The 17573-nt window shown below is 36.9% G+C and overlaps 1 protein-coding gene across 1 annotated transcript in view; it reads left to right on the forward strand.

The window, feature by feature from the left end:
• Nucleotides 1-17573, forward strand: part of LOC100424819 (histone-arginine methyltransferase CARM1-like) — a 255681-nt gene that overhangs the window by 102648 nt on the left and 135460 nt on the right. The window contains 1 exon segment of the mRNA XM_077966419.1: nt 6060-6185. Coding sequence (XP_077822545.1) covers nt 6060-6185 — 126 coding nt within the window.

Below are 17573 nucleotides of genomic sequence, written 5' to 3' on the forward strand. Positions count from 1 at the left end.
AATGAGTTATGTTCTGTTTAGTATAATTTATGAATAAAAATATTTTGTAGAACCCCTGTTCTAGACTTTGCCTGATTTCTAATATTCTTGGTCAACTAGTGTTGTAGTTTTCCTATGAAGATTGGACTTTTGCATTTGTATAGGCTGAAAGGAAAGGGGTATATATTTAAAAAGTAGAGAAATGTTGGTTAAGAGAAGGAAGGACAATACTCTTGACTTTACTCTGTGGCATTTTCTGTGGTTACTCATCTGCACTTGTAAAATGAGTGAATCCTGGATTTCTTGGTGTGCCTTTGGAAGTTTTGTCAGAAGAGGCTGAGGGAGTGGGGTAGAGTAAGGGTCTGGAGTCACCATCGTCATAATTTTCTTTGAGAGACCTCTGGGCAAATGTGATTTTTCATCAAGGCTTGGGCTTTCCTAAAGCTGACTAAGTTCTGTGGATATGAACTTTTTCTGCTTGTTCCTTTGCTGTTCCTTGATGCATAGGCCTTGCCCTTTGAAGAAGTAGCAGAGTCCTGCTGATGGAAGCAAAGTTCAAAAGTAAAATGATAGTAAATATACAGAGGCAGTCAACCAACTGGGCCACTGAAAAGACGAAATGAGATGATTGTGAAAGGGAGTCAGAATGTTCTGCAAATGTAGTTATTTATAGTTATTCATAGTAGTAGCAGCAATAATAAAGTCATAGAAAGGTAACTGCCCTGAGTCTCAGCCTAAGGCACCTGGGAGAGAGTCCCCACCACTTCATTCTCCATCAGGGTTGTGGCGTTTCTTGTTGTTAGAGTTATGTGTGTTCTGCAATAATTTTTAAATCATATTTCATTTTTCTAATGTAAATTTTTATACTAAAAAAGATATATTTCTCACTTGGTAATATATTTTCCCCTAAAATAGCTGCAATTTAATCTTGATTTCATTAGTTAACAGAAATCATTTAGAATGTTTGTTTTATGTATTAACCTGGTTAGTACAGGACAGGAAAATATGCAACACAAGAAGTTATACCATTAGCAAAAAGACATGGGAAGATGTTCATTCTTATGGATGATTAAAAATGGGAATTAGGCCGGGCATGGTGGCTCACACTTGTATTCCTAGTACTTCGAGAGGTTGGGGTAGGTAGATCACTTGAGCCCAGGAATTGGAGAGCAGCCCAGGCAACATGGTGAAACCCCATCTCTGCCAAAAAAAAAAAAAAAAAAATACAAAAACTCTTAGCCGGGCAGGGTGATGTGGGCCTGTAGTCCCAGCTACTCAGGAGGCTGAGGTGGGAGGACGGCTTCAGCACAGGAAGGGGAGGTGCAGTGAGCTGTGATCCCACTACCACACTTTAGAATAATAGTAATATTGGATGTAGTAATTCCTTAATAAATATGTTTTAGTGAAATACCAATGAATATCTAATAAAAGAAAAAATTAAAAGAATGAGGCTGGTGAAATACACTAATGGTAGTTTGTTTTTTGTTTGATTGCTTTTTACCAAATGAAAATAGTTTTCTTGTTTTTGTTCGTTTTTTGTTTGTTTCTTTTTGTTTGTTTCTGATTATAAAAATAAGTAGTCACCTAGAAATGTCAAACAAGGCAGAACTGTATAGAGGGAAAAATTAAAATGACCCCAAATCTCCCCATCAAGAGGGAACCACTGCTGACATTTTGGTCAGTATGTTTTATTATTATTATTATTACTATTATACTTTAAGTTCTGGGGTACCTGTGCAGAACGTGCAGGTTTGTTACACAGGTAAACACGTGCCACGGTGGTTTGCTGCACCCGTCAGCCCGTCATCTACATTATGTATTTCTCCTAATGATATATATCCCTCCGCTAGTCCTCCGCTCCCTGACAGGCCCCAGTGTGTGATGTTCCCCTCCCTGTGTCCATGTGTTTTCACTGTTCAAGTCCCACTTTGGTGAGTATCTTTTTAAACAGCTTTCTTTTCTTTTCTTTTTTTCCTTTTCGAGATGGAGTCTCGCTCTGTCGCCCAGGCTGGAGTTCAATCAATGGCACGATCTCGGCTCACTACAACCTCCGCCTCCCGTATTCAGGCGATTTCCTGCCTCAGCCTCCCGAGTAGCTGGGATTACAGGCACCCACCATCATGTCCGGCTAATTTTTGTATTTTTATAGAGACAGGGTTTTGCCATGTTGGCCAGCTGGTCTTCAACTCCTGACCTCAGGTGATCCGCCTGCCTCGGCCTCCCAAAATGCTGGGATTACAGGTGTGAGCCACGGTGCCTGGCCTTAAACAGCTTTCTGTGAAGATAAAAACAAAATTAAATTGCTACTAAGATAGATACTTGCTGTCTGCAACCTGAACATGGAGATGTACTGTATTTGATTTAACCAACTGTGTTAAGTGATGGACTCAGCTTCTTTGAATTTTCTAGCTATAGTAAACAACTCTAAGAACATCCTTGAATATGCATCCATTCACACTTGAAAAAGTACAGCCTGGAAGAAATAATGATAAGTAGAATGTCTAGCAAAGAATACATAAATTTTAGATTTTGATTCATAAGGGCAGAATACATTCCAGAAATACAGAAATGTACGGTTCCAATAATAGTCATTCACAATTTTCTTATATTCTCTCCAACATTTGATATTATCAATATATTTTTAAAATTTTAGTGAGATAAAGACTTCATTTTTTTAATTTATTATTATTACTGAGATTGTTTTTTCACTTTTTTTGCTATTAGCGTTTTTCTAGTTGCTAATGCCTCTTATTAACTTTTATTCTATTTTTATTTTTATTTTTTTGAGACAGGGTTTCACTCTCTTGCCCAGGCTGGAGGGCAGTGGCTCAATCACAGCTCACTGCAGCCTCGACCTCCCAAGGCTCAGGTGATCTTCCCACCTCAGCCCCCATGGGCCACCACACTTGGCTATTTTTTGTATTTTTAGTAGAGATGGGGTTTCAATGTGTTGCCCAGGCTGGTCTTGAACTCCTGGGCTCAAAAGATCCAACAGCCTTAGTCTCCCAAAGTGCTGGGATTACAGGAGTGAGCCACTGCACCCAGCCTCTTACTGACTTTTCAATAGGGATGCTTGCTTCTTATTTTTTAGAGTTAATTGTATATTGGGAATATTAAGTCTTTATGTATGTTGAAAATATTTTCCCAGCTTATCACTGTTTTTCAATTTTGTTTAAAGTGTTTAAAATTGTTTTACATCGGTATATTTTAAATTTTTGAGTAGTTACTTGTACTTTCTGGATTTTATGGCATGCTTAAAAATACCTTCTCCACCCATATTTTAACAGAGGATAGGGAGAGGTGAAGAAAGAGAATAATATATAGACAGACGTTTTGCAATTTATAAAAATAGGGAAAAAACTCAATTTATGTTGTAATCAAATCACAACAAAACGAACAACTACAAAACAGAAATTCTGATCCTTTCAGAATAAAGTAAATTGAACCAGATAAATTTTGAAGGTTTTTATCTCTTCTGGGATGGTACCAATACGTGGAGAAATGCTTTTACTGATTCAACAAATATCTATTAAGTATGAGGCACTGTGCTTGAGTTTTGACTGAGAAAAAAAAGGCATTGATTCTGAAAATAAAGTAAAATTACTACTGCCAGCAAAGAGCTTACAGACTACAATAATCATGTATGTACCAGAAACAGTAGGAGCCTAGAATCCTCCTCCCTTCTTTATCTTATTCTACTTCTAAACCATAGGAGGAACAGTTGGCAAAATACTAAAAATTCTAATTTCTTGAAAAACATTTCTTATGATTTCAAGATAACATACTTAGAAGAGCCCCAGCATCCCTTGTTCTGCATCTGCATCCATGGTTACTTCCCTGAAAGGAGGCACTGATGCCTTTGAGACACTGACTGGACTGTAATACCTAAACCTGTAATCATATTTGATGCCAGGAAAATGTTTTCAAAACATCTGTACTATTTAACCAGCCAAGACATTTTGTGACAAATATTTGTGAATGCTTTCATCAAGAGATACTCATTCACTTGAAGTAACAGATGAAAACATTTGAAAATATTTGGTCATCTTAACTCTGTGTATGTGAGTGTGTGTGCGTTGAATGTGTGTGCGTGAAGGTGCATATGCTGATGTGTAACAGTAGAATTTTACATATAATTATGTCTTAAAGTTACACTTTCTGTATTTGATTTTATAAGAAAGAATGAAAGGCCATAAGAATCTATCTTGGTGGCCGGGGGCGGTGGCTCACACCTGTAATCCCAGCACTTTGGGAGGCTGAGGCGGGTGGGTCACCTGAGGTCAGGAGTTTGAGACCAGCTGGCCAACATGGAGAAACCCTGTCTCTACTAAAAATACAAAAAAATTAGCTGGGCGTAGTGGCGCATGCCTGTAATCCCAGCTACTTGGGAGACTGAGGCAGGAGAATCACTTGAACCTGGAAGGTGGAGGTTGTAGTGAGCCAAGATCATGCCACCACACTCCAGCCTGGGCAACAAGAGCAAAACTCTGTCTCAAAAAAAAAAAAAAAATCTGTCTTAAAAATGGATGAAACAATAATAATCCCTTATTATTTTAATAGTAGTTGAGAAATTATTTTACCTTTATTATTCAGTCTTCACCAAAGCCTATGAAATAAGCACCAATATTTTAATTTTACATGATTGATTAAAAAATATGACTCAGTGTGATTAGGTAATTGAAGTTCCTGTTGGCTTTCAAAGATAACAGTTAAACCCCAAGTTCATTGCTTTTTCCACCACACTACATCACACTGTGCTAACGACCTGTGTAACCTGTAAAAGGAGGTTTAGCAAGTAAGTTCTCAACTATCTAAGCTCTGTCTTTATCATGATTTCGTCAGCACATTGTGGTAGAAGGAACATGAGCTTTGGAGTCAAATACTGTTTAGTTTAGCCTAAAGCTACCTCCTTGTAAATTCAGCCTAAAGGTTTCTCTGGACATAGTGAACATAGTAACATAATGGGATGTGTGAACAGACTGTAATCTACTCTTGTACCAATCACCAAGCTTCAGCCAATCACAGGCAACCAACTATTCAGATAAGACCAAAGCCAAGCTCGAATCAATCCAGCTGTTGCTGCACCTCACTTCGTTCCTTTCTCTGTACATCACTTTGCTGTTTTCTATCAGTAAATCCTCCCAGATCACATTGCAGAGTCACAGTGGCTCTGAACCTATTCTAGTTTGGGAGTTGTCTGATTCATGAAGGATTCTTTGCTTAATTAAACACTGTTGGATTTAATTTGTTTAAAGTTTTTCTTTTTTCTTTTTTTGAGATGGAGTCTCACTCTGTCGCCCAGGCTGGAGTGCAGTGACTCAGTCTTGGCTCACTGCATGCTCTGCCTTCTGGGTTCACGCCAGTCTCCTGCCTCAGCCTCCTGAGTAGCTGGGACTATGCGCCCGCCACCATGCCTGGCTAATTTTTTTGGTACTTTTTAGTAGAGACAGGGTTTCACCGTGTTAGCCAGGATGGTCTTGATCTCCTGACCTCGTGATCCGCCCGCCTCGGCCTCCCAAAGTGCTGGGATTACAGGCGTGAGCCACCGTGCCTGGCCTAAAGTTTTTCTTTTAACAACACCTAGGTTTGAATTCCAATTCTGCCACTTATTAACTGTGCATATTTGGGCCAAAACTTTCTGTCTTGCCTTCACTAGGAACCTTGGCAATGATAACACAATGGAGATTTGTTGTGATAGCTCTGGCAAATAACAGGTGATCGAGAATGTCTTCAAGACATTGACTTAACTCTCCTGGGATGCTGTCAGGAGGCACACAGTTGACTTGGGCACTGTAAGAATTGTGGGCAATGGGGCCCTGGACATAGAGGCAAGAGCCAATAAATAGGAGTCAGTGTTGAGCTCTGCTTTAATCCACATGCAGAGAATTGGTATTTGGCCATGATTAGATTCTTCTCATCTCTGATTCTCATATTCACATATGTCTAGGAGGCATTATATCAAGAAGACAGAAGTGGAACCTTGGGAACATGAGAGAAAAGTAGGAATGACACTTGTGAATACTTTTTACAAAGGCCAAAGTGAGTTTATCTAATCCCTTTTTTCTTTTTACTCTATATAGACGATGGTGTCTGTGTCTTTAAATGCTTACTCAACAGAGACACTGAATGTTGCTGTGTGGGGAAGGAGTCCATCTTGATTACTCTGGGGTACAGCAGTGCTTTGCTGAAGTTTGAGTCTCATGCTGGTAAGTTTTGTGCCTATCCAGACCCCCTGTCTTATTCAAAGAAGAATCTCCTGATTGGCTCACTTTCAGTGGTTACTGATTAGTTGGCTTTCAAAGCATGTTTCCTGATACAAGTCAATTCTCATGCATTGATGAAATGATTTTAAACTGGTCTTGGTACTTACTTGATACCATAGCTAGAGAACAATCAATCTTTTCCTAGAGTATGAGAATGTTTTTATTCTTAGCCCTCCTTTTGGTCTTCCTTCATCCAAAGCTGCAGGGGAGACCACCAAAGGTTGTCCAGATCTTCACCACTGTGGTCAATTCTCCTTGAAAATGAGGTTGTTTGCAGAAATGTGACTTTCAGTTTAAGTGTTGGTCAGAATGATTTCATCCTGTTTTTGTCTTTGAATCATTTATTGAGCATTTTTAGACTCTGAACAACAAAAATCAAACAACAGAGAAGTAAGTGAAAGTGTAACTAGAAGTATTTTAAGAAAGTACTGAACTACCCTCTGAAAGATTTCCAGTCTGATAAAGAAAATTAGAACCAACAATGCCTTGGGTTAACTTTGGATGATTGAGTGTCATTTCTTTAACTTAGATATAAGTTTTTCCATCTCACATATGGTGTTAATCCACATACAGTGTAAAATGCCAGCAGTGGTATGAATTCTTCTCTGGTTAGCTAAAATATCCAAAGCTCTTTTATTATTAACTACCTTGGGATAAAGAAGTTAAACTGATTTCTAAACTGAATCTGGAGTCAGCCAGAGTGAGGAACTTTCTTTATCATATATCTATCCATATATCTATCTCTCTATTTATCCATCAATCTACCTTATCTTTAATCATGAATTTCAGAGTGAATTTTAATAGCATATTTCACCTCCATATATTTCAACTTGCATATCATTAATTAGAATTCAAAATTTGTTGATGATTTTTATTTGTTTCTATTGAGGTTAAATTTCCAAACTGTCCATTGAAATACACAAATCTTAAGATGCTATCATTCCTGAAAATTACCTCATGCCCTTTCCCAGTCATTCCCCACTGCCATTCTGCCAGGGGTAATCATCACTGTTCTGATATTTTTCCCACCATAGAGTAGCTTTGTCTTTTCTAGAACTTCCTATAAATGAAATAATTCAGTATATACTCTCTTCATTAAGGTCACTCGGCATAGTGTTTTCAGGCTTGTCTATGTTGTTACAAGTATTAGTATTGTTCATTTTTATTGCTAAGTAATAGCCACAATTTGTTTATTCTCATTTTGATGGATATTGAGGCTGTTTCCAGGTTTTGGCTATTATGAATATGGCTGCTATAAATTTTCTCATTCCAATATATTTCTATACATAGTTTTTTTCATTTCTCTTGAGTCAAAAATCTAAGAGTAAAATTCCTGGGTCATAGAGTAAGCACATGATGAGTTTTATAGGAAATAGCCAGAATTTTTTTCCAAAGTGGTTTTAGCATTTTACACTCCCAGCAACAAATAATGAATGACAGTTCTGGTTGTTCCACATTCTTGCTAGCATTTGATCTTTCATGAGATATGAGTTATATCTCATTACAGTTTCAATTTCCATTTTCTTGATGTCTAATGATGTTAAGTACTTTTTCATGTGCTTGTGAATTCAAATTGTTTTCCTGTTACTAATGGGTTGTGTGTCCATAGAGTAGTTGTTCTGTATATATCCAGGATACCAGGCTTGTATCAGATATGTAATTTATGGATGTTTTGTAGTTGCTTATTAATTTCCATAATGTTGTCTTATGTTGAGCAGAAGTTTTAAAATTTGAAGTCTAATTAATCATTCTTCTTCTTTGTTTATTGCTCTCTGTGTCCTAAGAGCCCTTTGCTACTTTCAATACTGAATGATTTATCCTCTATTTCCTTCTAGAAGTTTCATAGCTTTAGCTTTTATATTTTAGGTATGTAATTCATCTTAATTATTTTTCATATGGTATTAGGTATGAGGCCAAGAATTATTTTTAGTTCATATGGATATTCCACTATTCTAATAATGTTTATTGAAAAGACATTTTCAAGTCAAATGACCAAAGAGAAGTCTTGAACACTTTATTCTGTTCCTTTGATTATCCTTATACCAATATCATATTGTCTGGATTACCTTTAAAGTAACTCTTGAGGTCTCATAGTCTATATCCTTCAACTTAATTCTTCTTTGTCATGATTGTTCTGGATCTTTTGGTCCTTTGCATTTCTGTATATATTTATAATTAAGTTGTCAATTTCTACAAAAATGCTTGATCCAATTATAATTGAGATTGATCAGTTTGGTGAGAATTGTACTTTTAACAATTTATTGAATATATTGAACAATTTATTGAATAGGCAAAAGAGAGCAATTGTCCTTGACAGTTTCCCAATTATACATAAAAGTCCAATATGCTACCATAAAGTATAATATTTGTTATATATTTTTGTGGATGATCTTTCTCAGATTCAGGAAATTCCCTTCTATCCTTAGTTTGCAGAAAATTTTATCATTGTTGGGCATTGGATTTTGTCAAACTTTTTAAAAACTATTGATATGAGGAGTAAGGAAAGGATCCAGTTTCAGCTTTCTACTTATGGCTAGCCAATTTTCCCAGCACCATTTATTAAATAGGGAATCCTTTCCCCATTTCTTGTTTCTCTCAGGTTTGTCAAAGATCAGATGGCTGTAGATGTGTGGTATTATTTCTGAGGACTCTGTTCTGTTCCATTGGTCTATATCTCTGTTTTGGTACCAGTACCATGCGTTTTGGTTACTGTAGCCTTGTAGTATAGTTTGAAGTCAGGTAGCGTGATGCCTCCAGCTTTGTTCTTTTGACTTAGGATTGTCTTGGCAATGCAGGCTCTTTTTTGGTTCCGTATGAACTTTAAAGCAGTTTTTTCCAATTCTGTGAAGAAACTCATTGGTAGCTTGATGGGGATGGCATTGAATCTATAAATAACCTTGGGCAGTATGGCCATTTTCACGATATTGATTCTTCCTATCCATGAGCATGGTATGTTCTTCCATTTGTTTGTGTCCTCTTTGATTTCACTGAGCAGTGGTTTGTAGTTCTCCTTGAAGAGGTCCTTTACATCCCTTGTAAGTTGGATTCCTAGGTATTTGATTCTCTTTGAAGCAATTGTGAATGGAAGTTCATTCCTGATTTGGCTCTCTGTTTGTCTGTTACTGGTGTATAAGAATGCTTGTGATTTTTGCACATTAATTTTGTATCCTGAGATTTTGCTGAAGTTTCTTATCAGCTTAAGGAGATTTTGAATTCAAGATGGATTAGAGACTTAAATGTTAGACCTAATACCATAAAAACCCTAGAAGAAAACCTAGGTAATACTATTCAGGACACAGGCATGGGCAAGGACTTCATGTCTATAACACCAAAAGCAATAGCAACAAAAGCCAAAATTGACAAATGGGATCTAATTAAACTAAAGAGCTTCTGCACAGCAAAAGAAACTACCATCAGAGTGAACAGGCAACCTACAGAATGGGAGAAAATTTTTGCAAAATCTACTCATCTGACAAAGGGCTAATATCCAGAACCTACAAAGAACTCTAACAAATTTACAAGAAAAAAACAAACAACCCCATCAAAAAGTGGGCAAAGGATATAAACAGACATTTCTCAAAAGAAAACATTCATACAGCCAACAGACACATGAAAAAATGCTCATCATCACTGGCCATCAGAGAAATGCAAATCAAAACCACAATGAGATACCATCTCACACCAGTTAGAATGGCAATCATTAAAAAGTCAGGAAACAACAGGTGCTAGAGAGGATGTGGAGAAATAGGAACACTTTTACACTGTTGGTGGGACTGTAAACTAGTTCAACCATTATGGAAAACCATATGGCAATTCCTCAAGGATCTAGAACTAGAAGTACTGTATGACCCAGCCATCCCATTACTGGGTATATACCCAAAGGATTATAAATCATGCTGCTATAAAGACACATGCACACGTATGTTTATTGCGGCACTATTCACAATTGCAAAGACTTAGAATCAACCCAAATGTCCATCAATGACAGACTGAATTAAGAAAATGTGGCACATATACACCATGGAATACTATGCAGCCATAAAAAAGGATGAGATTGTGTCCTTTGTAGGGACATGGATGCAGCTGGAAACCATCATTCTCAGCAAACTATCGCAAGAATAGAAAACCAAACACCGCATATTCTCACTCATAGGTGGGAACTGAACAATGAGATCACTTGGACTCGGGAAGGGGAACATCACACACCGGGGCCTATCATGGGGTGGGGGGCGGGGAGTGATTGCATTGGGAGTTATACCTGATGTAAATGACGAGTTGATGGGTGCTGACGAGTTGATGGCTGCAGCACAGCAACATGGCACAAGTATACATATGTAACAAACCTGCACGTTATGCACATGTACCCTAGAACTTAAAGTATAAAAAAAAAAAAAACTATTGATATAATCATATTCTATAACTTTGGTTAATTTCTTTGAATGATGTGCTTTGTGTACAATTGATATTATTTGTCTGTTAAATGTTTGATAGAATTCACCTGTGAATTTATTGAAGCTTGAAATTTTATTCATGGTAATATTCATGGTAATTCTTTAATAGATATGGGGATTTTCAGATTTTCTTCTTGTTTCAATTTGATATTTTATATCCTTTCATGGAATTTTCCATTTCATCAGAGATGTCAGATTCATTGTTCATAATTTGCTTGTTATCCTTTTAATTTTGTAAGATTTGTAATAATTTCTACTATTTCTTTTCTGATGGTTGTTATTAATGTTTCCTCTCCCTTTTTTTGATCAGGTAGGGGTTTACCAGTTTTATTAGTTTTTCAACAAATCAAATTTGGCAGTATTAGTTTCTCTATAGTTTTTCTATATTTTTATTTCATTGATCTCTAGTCTTATTTTTATTATTTTCTTCATTCTGCATTCTTTGGGCTTACTTTGCTCTTTTGTTACAGCTTCTTATAGTGAAAACTTAGGTCACTAACTTCATTCTTTTATTTTTTTCGAATATAATTTCTTAAAACCATTAGGTTTCCACTAAGCATGGATTATCTATATAACCAAATTTTGGTATGTTGCATCATCATTATTATTCAGTTTAAAATATATGCTACTTTCTATTGTAATTACTTATTTGATCCCTGGGATAATGGGAAGTGGTTTAATTTCCATGTACTTGGGAATTTTTCATATATCTTTCAGTTATTGAAGCTGGACATTCTAAATGTTGTGCTGTCAAGTGTCTGGATTTTGTAACCTTCTTTTAAGGAAAATTGAGGTTTGCTCAGATAGACAGATTAGCTAGTATAGACCAGCTTGATTCTTCTGAGGCTTATTTTTAGCTTTGCTATGGCTAAGAAATCTTTATTCCGGGTCTAGTTTAGATATGCTACTAAAGTGTGACCAAACTGAGTTTTCTGATATATGTCTGAAGTGTTCAACAAGGTATTTTCACACTGACTGGTTGAAACTATAAACTTTCTCCATGTTGTATTATCTCTGGGAATTGTTCAGCTTAGAACAATTAGAGCTCCTTAAAGTTGTTCTTTTCCCATAGAGGTTTTTGTCCACTTGTGGAAACTTACCCTATACATGTGCTGCTTAGAATTTATCAAGCTAGAAACTCAAGGGGAGCCTTTTGCAGATATTTTGAGCTCCTTCTTGATATAACTTTCTGTTTGATAATCCACTGTGGAAATTCCAGCAGCAGTGTCAGCCTCCCTGAATGCCATTCTTTGTATTTTCAACTCAGCAAGACCACTTTGCTCTATTTTGCTTCCCATTCCCTACACTGAAGTCTGGATAGTGCCTCAAGGCAGAAAACCAACTTAATCATAGCACTGTCCTTATTGGTTTACCTTCTTTCAAGGATCACAGTTTGGCATGGACTGTTCTCCATTGTGTGACAACTATTGTTTCACATATTTTGCTTAGTTTTCTTATGCCAATGGGTGGGAAGGTATGGTAGCACTTAATGTCATGATTATAAGCAGAGAAGTCCTCCATATTTCTTTGAAGAAAAAGAAATTCATACACTTAGAACCCTTTAGATTTGGATGAAAAGCCACACTCAATCAACACTTCCATTCCTCTGTATTCTCATTCTAACACACATCCTTGCCCATTCATGCAATTGAACAGAGTCAGAACCTTCTGCTCTCAAAGCCAGGCAAAACAGACTTCAACTCATAAAATATTTGCAAATGCTTCCTTCCCATCAATGATAGATCAGCCTTTTAGACTTCGATATTCCTATAATGTATGCAAATAACATGTTTCTATTATTTCAGGAACCTTCCTGTGATCTTAAAGTGTGTCTCCAAAATACTGACCACTGACACACAGGGCTACCATTACAGACCATATTAAAAAGCCAATTTTTAAATCAAGAATCGTGAAGAATCTGAGATTTTATCCTATTTGCAAGGTAACAAGTTACAATGTCACTGTTTCATGGATGCTGACAAAGGACATAGGAATCCTGGGTCAGAGATAAAAGGCTTTATTACTCAGAGAAAGAGCAGTAGCCAGAGGGTCAGCAAATTGTCAGTTCTGTGAGCCCCAGTTCCCACAGGCAGATGCAGAGGCCAGGTGGTTACCTGTGGATGCAGTCAGTTGCATTATAGGAGAGGATCACTGAGCTTGGTGAACCTGCTATTTTATAGCAAGAAGTAAGAAAGCCTGCCTTTATTCCAGAGGAAGATGTCACTTCATCCCTTGAGGTTGCTTGCTGCATACATAACTCTGAGAAATAGCCCAGGCAAAGAGAAAGTCTTGCATTCTTGGCATACTCAGCAAGATGGGTACAAACCCCAGTATGAGACCAATGGAGGAATGTCTCCCAATACTTTTGCTCCATGTGGAGGAGTGAAAAGATACTCCTATGTATAGACACACAAACACTGAGAGAATGTTAGTATAGGAAGCTTAATTCATAGATCCAATCAAACCAGACACTCATACATGCACGAACAATCTTTGTAGGAAAAACAGACATGGATGAGGCAATTTAGAATTTCTTCTACAGCTAAGATAAAATGATATTTGTAGTATAAGATATTCCATAGTATACCTTTTCTTAATAATTCAACTGTGACAAGCCTCACATCTTGAAAAATTGTGCCCCCACCAACCTGGTTGTAGAGAAGCAGATGCTTCAGTCATTCAAGATATCCTGAAAACTATAGAGAAACAACACTGAATGAGGATAAATACCAACCTTAGGGCTGTTCACTTATTTGAGGGGACCAGATATCCATTAGATAAAAATAATTTAAGGAGGCTTGAAACAGAAATACAACCAGATATCCAGATAGCAATAAACCGGAAATAATTTAGAAACAGACTCAGTGAGAGCAAAATCACTCTGTCAGCAGAGTTAGATGCAACCCAGAAGCCAAGGAAGACAGGGATGGGCATAAGGGGTTTGTAAGTTATACTTCGTGGGCAGTACAGCTTGGTAAGCCCGGGTGGATCAGTCCATGTGGACATCTTGGTGAGTCCTTTATGTTAAAAATGAAAAAAAAAAAAAAACAAAACCAGTTTTTGAATACTGAGTTTTATCTGCAGCAATAAAACATATATGAAGGAATTCTGCCTTCACAACAACTGGCTCCCAGATAAAGAGAGCCATGTTGGCTTATATTTATAGGTCAAATATAATATCTTACAATCCTGATTGGAGTACATTTGGGTCAGTTTTAATAAAAACAAGAAATTCCTATCTTCAGTAATGAAAATCAGGATAAGCCTTAACTCAGGATGTGCCTTGGAAGGTCCCAGATGGCCCAGATCCCAGGTGGCAGTGGATCTTGATTGTCATTTGTCAGCCTGGGTGTTGACAGAAGGCTGTCTACTTATATCACTGCCTATCAGATACAATCGCTGAGTTTTCAAGATGTGTGCTGATTTCCTGGAATAAGAGTATATGGAGTTTGAAATGCAAGGCTTTTATTTTATATTTAGAAGTGAGTGAACAGCTGCCAAGTATCTGTAACTTGGGTAAGAAAAAATCCACCTTTACTGGGGAGTTGACCTGTATTGATAATTAGGAGGCACCACTAGGAAAGAAATGATCAAATATATAAATATGACAGTGTGAGGACTATTTCTTCCCTCTTTTCCTTCTTCAGAATTGTGACTCAGTGATTTCCAAGCCTGATTTAGTCATATGTCAGATAATCTCCAGTAATCTCAAATACTAGTATGAAATCCTAAAAATAAAATATATTTTAATTCATTGTATTTTGGAAGCAGTGGGAATGTTTAATGAGTGCCTTTCTTTTTCTTCTTTTTTTTTAAACAGAGTCTCCCTCTGTCACCCAGGCTTCAATGCAATGACACAGTCTCGGCTCAGTGCAACCTCTGCCTCCCAGGTTCAAGTGATTCTCATGCTTCAGTCTTCTGAGTAGCTGGGATTACAGGCACGCGCCACCACACCTGGCTAATTTTTGTATTTTTAGTAGAGATGGGGTTTTATCATGTAGTACAGGCTGGTCTTGAACTCCTGATCTCAGGTGATCCACTTGCGTCGGCCTTCCAAAGTGCTGGGATTATAGGCGTGAGCTGCTGCACCTGGCAAAGTATCAAAAATTTTTTTAAGTTCTTTTTTTTTTAAAGTTTATTTAATGGACTTATAGTAATACCTGTGAAACATTGACTATGTACTTACAAGATATCTGCAAGGTTAATTCCTGTTCATCTATCCATTCATCCATTCATTCAACAAATATTTATTGAGAGTCACTTATGTGCCAAGTACTTCTTTATGTGCTGAAGATAGAGCCCTGAATAAATAGAAGCTCTTACAATTACAAAGCTGAACATTTTAAGGAAGGGACACAGACAATAAACAAATAAATATATAGTGAGTTATGTGTGATAAGTGCAGAAAAGACAAACCAGAATAAGAAACAGAATGACTGGGGATTAAATGAATGTACTGTATATAGGTAATTTTGGAGGGAGGTAGCCTCATAATAAGATGACATCTGAGTAGAAAATTTCAGTGGGGATGGGGAGAAGCCGTGTGCATCTGCGCTAAGGGTGGTCCAGACAGAGGGAGCAGAACTACAAAGCCCCTGAGGCAGGATGTGTTCAAAGGATGGAGGAGAAGGCAGGAGACAGGATCAGATTGCCAGAGGCCTGGTCAGGTGAGACACTGGGGACCATAATGAGGACTTTAGCTGTGTTCTGAGGGAGATAAGAAGCTTTGGAGAACTTGTAACAGGGGCTTGACAAGTCTGGGAATTATATCTTTTTATATACTTTTTAAAGGTATGCATTTATACCCTCTCTCATTGTAATTCTCATAGCAGACCCATGAGGTTGGTATATTTGATTATTCACATTTTTCAGCAAAGACACTAAGGCTCACAAATATTAAGGAAATTGCCTAGGTGACAAAAAATAAAATACAAGGCCCTTTCTCTTTCTATGTCCTCCAGACTTCCCCTTCACCTTTCATTGCATTGGCTGCTGCCATCTAACGTAGAAAACTCATGTCATTATATGGGATGATATCAAGAACATGGGAAAACCAACTTTTATCAACATTTCACTAACTGAAAAAACAAATAGAGACACTGGCAGACTTTATTCTGGGGATTTATGAGTCATGGAAGGTTTCTTCAGGAATTAGAAAAATTTTCAAACTTACAGAACAGTTACATAAACATAACAGAGAACTTATGAATACCCTTTAAATAGATTCATTAATGTATAATATTTTGTCACATTGGGTTTATCTCTTTCTCTGTATGAGTGTGTGCATATATATAATCACATAATTTTATTTCTGAACCTTTTGAGAGTAATTTGCATATGACACATTCCTTTACCCTTTGTATTTCATTGGGCATTGCTATGAATAAGAATATTCTCTTACATAATCACAGTAGAGTTATCAAATTTAGGAATTTAACATTTATACAATATTTGTTTGATCTATAGCCCATAGTCCAATTTCATAAATGGTCCCAATTTATGCCTTTAAACCATATTTTCCCCTCTCCATTACTGGATCTGGCCCAGGATCAAGTCTTGCATTTAGTTGTCATGTTTCTTTAGTCTCCTTTAATTTGAAACAGTTCTTCAGCCTTTTCTTTCTTTTATGACATTGAGATATTCAAAGAATATGGACCAGTTATGTTATATTATTCCCCATTTGTGTTTCTTTTCTGGTTTCCTCATGAAAAGATTAGTTTACACATCCCCAGGCATAAAACTACCCAATTTCTATTGTGTCCTTCTCAGGATATCACATCAGGGAGCACCAAAGTCTATCTACCCCTCATTGGATTTGGTCACCAGGTCAGGGTTTTTTCCAGTTTCTCCACTGCAAAGTTACTCTTCTTTCCCTGTTAGCCATAACTCATAAGCAATCTGTGCAAAAGCACTTTGAGATCCCACAAATATCCTGTTCCTCATCATACAGCCTCTCACCTCAAATTTAGTATCCAATAGTTATCCATGGCTTTGGAAAGACAGTTGATCTTTTTCTGTGTTAGCCTTGTGTCCTGCAACCTTGCTAAGTCACTTCGTTCTTATAAGATTTTTTGGATAGGTTCCTAGAATTTTCTACATTAAGTGGTTATACCAGCTGTGATTAGAGACAGTTTTACTTTCTTCCTATCCTGTCTGTATATCTTGCCTTCCTTCTTCTTTTTTTTTTTTTTTTTCGTTTTTCTTTTTTTGCCTTATTGCACCAGCTAGGACCTCTAGTACAATGTACAATGTTGTGTAGAGGAGAGTGAGCATCCTTGCCTCTTTCATGAACTCAGGAACATTTCGTTTTCCTCATGTTAGCTGTAGATTTTTAAAAAGATAGATGCCCTTTATTAAGCTGAGAAAGGTCCATTCTATTTCTAATTTGCTAAGAGTTTCTACTTTGAATGTATGCTTCATGAAATGCTTTTTCTGAATCTACAGAGATGATTATATCATTTTTATTTTAGTCTGTTAACATATTGATTTTTCAATGTTAAAACAACCTTGAATTTCTGAGTTAAACCTCATTGTCATGATGTATGACCCTTTTAATATATTGCTAGATTAACTTTGCTAGAATTTTATAAATAATTTGTGTGTCTGTGTTCATTTGGTATTGCTTTGTAGTTTTCTTAATGCCTTTGTGGGGCTTTGGTATCAGAGTAATATTGGCCTTATAAAATGAGTTGGGACATGCTCCCTAATCTTTGGGGAACTGTATAGAATTGGTGTCATTTCTTCAAATATCTCATGTTTTGTATTGATAATAGGTCTTGTCTTTTTATTTTCTTGATTAACCTAACAAGAGGCTTATCAACTTTATTGATCTTGTCAGTGAAACAGCTTTTGGCTTCATTCATTTTTCTCTATTTTGTCC

Source organism: Macaca mulatta, chromosome 15 (genome assembly GCF_049350105.2).
Source record: "Macaca mulatta isolate MMU2019108-1 chromosome 15, T2T-MMU8v2.0, whole genome shotgun sequence".
Classification (NCBI taxonomy): Eukaryota; Metazoa; Chordata; class Mammalia; order Primates; family Cercopithecidae; genus Macaca; species Macaca mulatta.